We start from the raw sequence: 5,902 nt of genomic DNA, 5'->3' as shown, positions 1-5,902 counted from the left end.
GAGTGTGGTTTGGAGAGAGCCGGGGCGGGGGCGTGTCGGCCAAAGAGCGGGTAGGAGGCTTGGTGGGGGCCCAGGGTTAATGGAGCAGGGAGGGACCACACGACTGCACCTACCTGAACCGCCGGCCTGCAGGCCCGGGCCGAGGAGGCATCCTTGTGCAGTCCAGCGCCGCAGTTTGCTGAGGCCTCGGAGCTGGGGAGAGACGCGAAGGCGCAGTGCCCCGCAGCCCCCGCGCCCCGCTCCGCGCCCACCCCAGTGCGGCCGAGCCGTCACCGCACGCGCCGGGTCGGCACCTGTTGGGTGTGCTCGGGCACCTGGGCAGAACCTCGTACGACCCCCGAGCGCCCCCCGCCGGCGACCCCTCGGCCTGACTCAGAACGCCGAGTCCCAGCTGAAGCTGCCTGCGTCGGGGGCTGCCCCGCGACGCCCCCATCCCGGGGTACCTGTGAGGCAGGCGGGCCGGTCGGGCCGGTTCCACTCCTCCGCAGGAGTCCGAAGAGCCTGTCCACTGCTGGGAACGAAAGGAAAGGGCTGCGGGAGGCAAGGGGGAACCCCGGGAGCCGGAGACGGCCGCCCCCGCCGACCTCGGGGCGCTCCGCGATCGGCCGGCCAGCTGGGGCGCGTCGGGCCGCGGGACGGACACTCGGGACAGGGGCGCCTGCCTCCCCCGAGGCTCTGGGTCTGGGATCCGCGGGGCCGTGCGGCCTCCGCCAGCGCACCGGCCTGGCCCGACTGAGCGGCCTCCACCCCGGTCCGTCAGGGCCGAGCTGGGGGCGAGGCAGGGGTGGGACCGAGGACGGTGACCGGGCCTCGCAGCTGCGCGTGCGGACACGAGGGGGGCGCACCAATTCGGCGGCCGGGGTGCGCGGCGCAGGGCGGCGCAGGGCGGCGAGCGGCGGCCCCGGGCGCCGGAGCTCCGAGGAAGGCGGCTGCGCCACAAAAGCCGGCGCTCCCGCCCGCGCCCCTCCCCGCGCGCCCCTCCCCCGGCCGGGGCCCCGCGGCGGCGGCGGGCGGAGCAGGGGAGGGGCGGGCGCCCGAATATGCAGATGAGCGCGTGACGGACAGCTCGGCGTTCCAATGTTCCTCGGAAACTCGAGCGCTCCTTCCTCAACTCCTCACTCCCGACTCGAGACTCCCCCAAAGCCCGACCGCCGGCCTGGCGCGCGGCTGCGCCCACCGGCTCCGCGCCGCCACCGCAGCCGCCGCCTCGCCGCGCCCCCCGCCCCGGCCAGTGCCCGGGCGGGCCTGCCTCGGCCCCGCGGCCCGGGCGGCCGGCGGTGGATGGAGGGCGCCGCGCGCCCTGCCCGCTGCTCGGCGTGACGCGGGCCCCGCGCCCCGCGCCCACCATGTCCTACCCGCAGGGCTACCTGTACCAAGCGCCCGGCTCGCTGGCGCTCTACTCGTGCCCCGCGTACGGCGCGTCCGCGCTGGCCGCGCCGCGCAGCGAGGAGCTGGCGCGCTCGGCGTCCGGCTCGGCTTTCAGCCCGTACCCGGGCTCGGCGGCCTTCACGGCGCAGGCGGCCACCGGCTTCGGCAGCCCGCTGCAGTACTCGGCCGACGCGGCGGCGGCCGCCGGCTTCCCGTCCTACATGGTAACCGCGCTGCGTGGGGACGCGGAGCGCCGGGGTGGGGGGACTGGCGCCGAAGCGTGGGGACCGGCTCCCGAGGCACCCGCGGGGGCAGCCGCGCCGCGTGCGGAATCGGGAACCAGGATGGGAAGGCAGAGGCGGCCAGCGGGGTGAGGATCGCTGAGCTCAGCCGGGGATCCGCACCCCTTCGGCAGCCCGGGTGAGAAATCCGGGCAGGCCGGGGGCTCCGGAGGCGCCGCTGGGTTCCCCGGGGCAGCTACCTGGCGGTTCGGTGCATTTACCACTTGCCGGGCTGCGGGGCGGGAAGGGCGGTGGGATCGCGGCGCGGCAGCAGTGAATGGCGCATCCGGCTGCGGCTCCCGGCTTGGCTTTCGTCGGTCCGGCAGAGACTGAGGGCCCTGCAGGCTGCGCCCGCCCGAGTCCCCTGTTCGTACAGGGAGGCTCCTTTTTCCACGGCCGGGCCGGCGCCAGGGGTGCTCCGGTCGGCAATCGGAGGGGGACTAAGCACATCTCGGGCGAGGGAGGCCATGGGGAGGGTGGGGACTCGTGGCCACCACTAGGCCAAGGGTGGGCTTGCAGGGCGCGGATGGGGTCGCCCAGGCCTGGGCCAAGTCTGGGGAGGACTGAAATTTAAACGTTTCAAGGAGGAATTAAAATGCTAATCACAGCGTTTTTGAAGAATTCGAAACGGTGGCTGGCTTCTGAGTTGCAAATTGGATTTGCCCAGCTTTTGCGTGGTGAATGGAGGAGTGGAGTTGGGGGGTGGGGGCGCTGTTTTGGCTTCTTTTTTTTTTAACCAAATCGGGGCGGAGATCGGAGCGGTGGCAGCCGCGCTCAGAGCCCCTGCGGAAACGTGAGGTGTCCGGGAACGACCTGTGGTCCCCCGTGCGCGCGGCCCTGAGCATTTGTTCGCACGCGGCTTAGGAACGTTTCGCGGGAGACATCTCCTGTTGGGAAGGGCGAAGAGTTCGGAAATAAGTGGAGAATAAACCGCGTTCCTTTTTCTGATTAACGACTGGTTCTCTCGGTGCGCGCCCTCACGCTGCCCGCTGCCGGATCCGCTCCGTGGCTGGGAGAAGCGCCCAGTTGGCCACTCGCCCTCACCGGCTCTTGTTGGTTCCAGGGCGCCCCGTACGACGCACACACGACCGGGATGACCGGCGCCATCAGCTACCATCCATACGGCAGCGCGGCCTACCCCTATCAGCTCAACGACCCCGCGTACCGCAAGAACGCCACGCGCGATGCCACGGCCACTCTCAAGGCCTGGCTCAACGAGCACCGCAAGAACCCGTACCCGACCAAGGGCGAGAAGATCATGCTGGCCATCATCACCAAGATGACCCTCACGCAGGTCTCCACCTGGTTCGCCAACGCGCGCCGGCGCCTCAAGAAGGAGAACAAGATGACGTGGGCCCCGCGCAACAAAAGCGAGGATGAGGATGAGGACGAGGGCGATGGTGCCAGGGGGAAGGCCGAGAGTTCCGACAAGGCGCAGGAGGGCACCGAGACCTCCGCGGAGGACGAAGGTGAGCCCCCCTCAAACTCCCCGCCCCGCCCCACACGGCCTTGGGCACCTTCTTCCCAGGCGGGGTGCGCCTACAGGGAGGCCAGGGGGTTAGCCCGATCTGGGGCTGGAGGGGCCGGGTTGTCCCTGCAAACCTCCGACCGTGCCCGCGCCCCCGCAGGGATCAGCCTGCACGTGGATTCGCTCACGGATCACTCATGCTCGGCCGAGTCGGACGGGGAGAAGTTGCCGGGCCGCACTGCAGACCCCCTGTGCGAGTCGGGCTCCGAGTGCAAGGACAAGTACGACGACCTGGAGGACGAGGACGAAGAGGAGGAGGAAGAGGAGGAGGGCGCGCGGGACCTGGCGCCGCCCAAGCCTGCGACCTCGTCGCCGCTCACCGGCGTGGAGGCGCCGCTGCTGAGCCCCCCGCCCGAGGCCGCACCCCGCGGTGGGGGTGGAGGCGGCAAGACGGCCCTGGGCAGCCGGACGTCGCCTAGCGCGCAGCCCCCGAGCAGCAAGCCCAAGCTGTGGTCGCTAGCCGAGATCGCCACGTCGGACCTCAGGCAGCCGAGCCTGGGCGCCGGCAGTGGGTCCTCGGGAACCTCAACGGCCGCCGTGCCCGCCCCGGCCGGAGGACCGCCCGGTGGCTCGCCCTACCCGGCCTCGTCGCTGCTCGGCCGCCACCTCTATTACACTTCACCCTTCTACGGCAACTACACAAACTACGGGAACTTGAACGCGGCGCTGCAGGGCCAAGGGCTGCTGCGCTACAACTCGGCGGTCGCTGCCTCCGGAGAGGCGCTGCACGCCGCCCCCAAGGCGGCCAGCGACGCGGGCAAGGCGGCCGCGCACCCGCTGGAGCCGCACTACCGCGCCCCGGGAGGCGGCGGCTACGAGCCCAAGAAAGGTAGGCTGCGGGGCTCCACGGAGAGGGAGAGTGGGCTTTGGCCCCGGTGATCTGGGACTACTGGAAAAGCCAGGCCTGGGGCCAGCGAGACCCTTGCATGTGGGGGACAGGGAGAGGGAGGCTCCGGGTCCTGGAGAGAGGTTGGGTGGGCCCTCATTCTCGTCCTTTAATTCCCCATTTCTTGCTATTTTTGCTGCTGCTTGTACAGGCCAGACTGTAGGGTCTGGGCAAGGCAAAAAAAAAAAAAAAAAAAATCCCCAAACTCTGGTCACGCCGCCGCGCAAGCCGGGTCCAGGAAGGGGACAGCTGTTCCCTGTGGCTCGGGGACGCCAGTCCCGCTGGCGCCAGAGCTCGTCTCCCGCTTCACCCTCGTCCCAGTGGCCTCGTGGCTGGCCAGGCACCTGGGGAAAACCCAAAGGAGAAAGCTGAGGGCCCAAAGGCGCCCTGGCAGCAGCCGTGGAGGAGAGTGGCCGGGCGCGGGTGGGGGCGGGCTGCTGGCCGGGTGGGGGTCTGACTCACCGCCCCCTCCCCGACAGATGCGAGCGAGGCCTGCGCGGTGGTTGGCGGAGGCGTCCAGCCCTACCTATAGAAGGGCCGCACAGCAACGCACGTAAGTGGGCGCCGGCGCGCCTCCCCTGGGCCCCAGGCCACTGCAGCCAAGCCAGGCCGGCCTTTTGCTTCTTGTCGGGGTGGGGGAGGGGCAGAGCAACTCTCTGGTTCCTTCCTAGTAAAGGAAAAGTCCTTTTTAGCTGGAATCTGCACGCGCGTGCACACACACACACACACACACACACAGCGCCGCCCCCCCAGTCTGGCACAGTGCGCACCCCCTCCACACACAGGGACTTGGCCTAGGCGAGCTCCTGCCCCCAGCTCCGCAGAGGAAGCAGAGAGGAGAGAGCCTAGCCTGCTCGCTCTGGGGCCGTGGGCCGGTCTCGGGGAGAGGTCTGTCAGATCGGAGCGAGGGTGCCCGGCTCGCCCTGACTCCGTGGACCATGTGCGGGGGTGGGGTGTCGGTGGAGGATTGGGGATGATTTGGTTATTTTTCCTTGGTCCACAGGCAGGTGTCACAATTGCTTTGGAAACAATACTAATAAAAAGTCAGCAGACTGGTTTCTGTCCCCAAGTTCCTAAGCTGCACCCCTCACTCCTCTAGACCTGGACAATCTTGCGCCAGCGTGAGCCGGAGCCGGCTCTCCGCCGCAGAGCGTGGCCCGAGGACTCCTGTCGGACATACCTGAGTGTGTCAGCATAGTATAGCTTCCAGATGTATGTGTGACTTTTGCAAACTTCCCTGTTTTTTCTCAGGATCTCTTGAATCACTCACTTCATCGCCATGGTATATATAAATATCTGTATATCTCCTCTAGGTGTGATGGATTTCTGTAAAGTTTATTTGTAAAAGATGTACACAGTAGAGATACAGCGTGATTGAAGAACTTGAGTACTTCCCAAGTGGAAACAAATTTGATATTTATTTTTATAATGATATAAAAAGCTTCTAGTAATTTATGCAAGTTGTATTGCAATGGAATCTAAACTCTTTTTGTAAATAAATCCTGCCTGGTTTTTATTTGAACGTTGCTGGTTATACAATCTTTGTTGGTTGTTTAACACGGATTCTTTACTAATTTATATCTGAACTTGTAAATAAAAGCAGCCTAGTCTACAATGCCTGCGGTGTTGGGGATGCTGTCCGGGATGGAGCCCAGGAGCCCAGCCAGCAGGTGAGCTGATTTTTTTAAAACATTAAAGGCTGTGTGGATTCAGCTCACCCCTGGAGAAGCAGGCAAGGCGAGAGAGGACCTCCAGGGGGAACCCCGTGTGCCCACAATCTGTAGAGGTGCCTTGCCAGATAAAAAGACCCCAGTGGATATGCAAATGACTTGTTAGTGT

At 66.4% G+C, this 5,902-nt stretch overlaps 1 protein-coding gene across 1 annotated transcript; it reads left to right on the top strand.

Moving 5' to 3' along the window:
* Positions 1-1,117: 1,117 nt before the first annotated feature.
* On the top strand, positions 1,118-5,679 carry IRX2 (iroquois homeobox 2). Its single transcript, XM_040977640.1, has 5 exons — positions 1,118-1,592; positions 2,713-3,118; positions 3,278-4,006; positions 4,543-4,616; positions 5,067-5,679. The coding sequence occupies exons 1-4, from the start codon at positions 1,347-1,349 to the stop codon at positions 4,593-4,595; spliced, it is 1,434 nt and encodes a 477-aa protein (XP_040833574.1). The 5' UTR covers positions 1,118-1,346; the 3' UTR covers positions 4,596-4,616; positions 5,067-5,679.
* Positions 5,680-5,902: the final 223 nt, after the last annotated feature.

This window comes from Ochotona curzoniae, unplaced genomic scaffold (assembly GCF_017591425.1).
Source record: "Ochotona curzoniae isolate NIBS_2020 unplaced genomic scaffold, NIBS_Ocur_1.0 contig_2754, whole genome shotgun sequence".
Lineage (NCBI taxonomy): Eukaryota > Metazoa > Chordata > Mammalia > Lagomorpha > Ochotonidae > Ochotona > Ochotona curzoniae.
Note: the sequence above shows the minus strand (reverse complement) of the source record. Positions and strands in the feature narration are given on the sequence as shown.

Excerpts from the sequence above, each read along its gene's own strand:
- IRX2 (XM_040977640.1), top strand. The coding sequence starts at position 1,347 with ATGTCCTACCCGCAGGGCTACCTGTACCAAGCGCCCGGCTCGCTGGCG. Across the intron at positions 1,593-2,712 it reads CCGGCTTCCCGTCCTACATG|GGCGCCCCGTACGACGCACA; the intron begins GTAACCGCGCTG and ends TGTTGGTTCCAG. Across the intron at positions 4,007-4,542 it reads CGGCTACGAGCCCAAGAAAG|ATGCGAGCGAGGCCTGCGCG; the intron begins GTAGGCTGCGGG and ends CCTCCCCGACAG.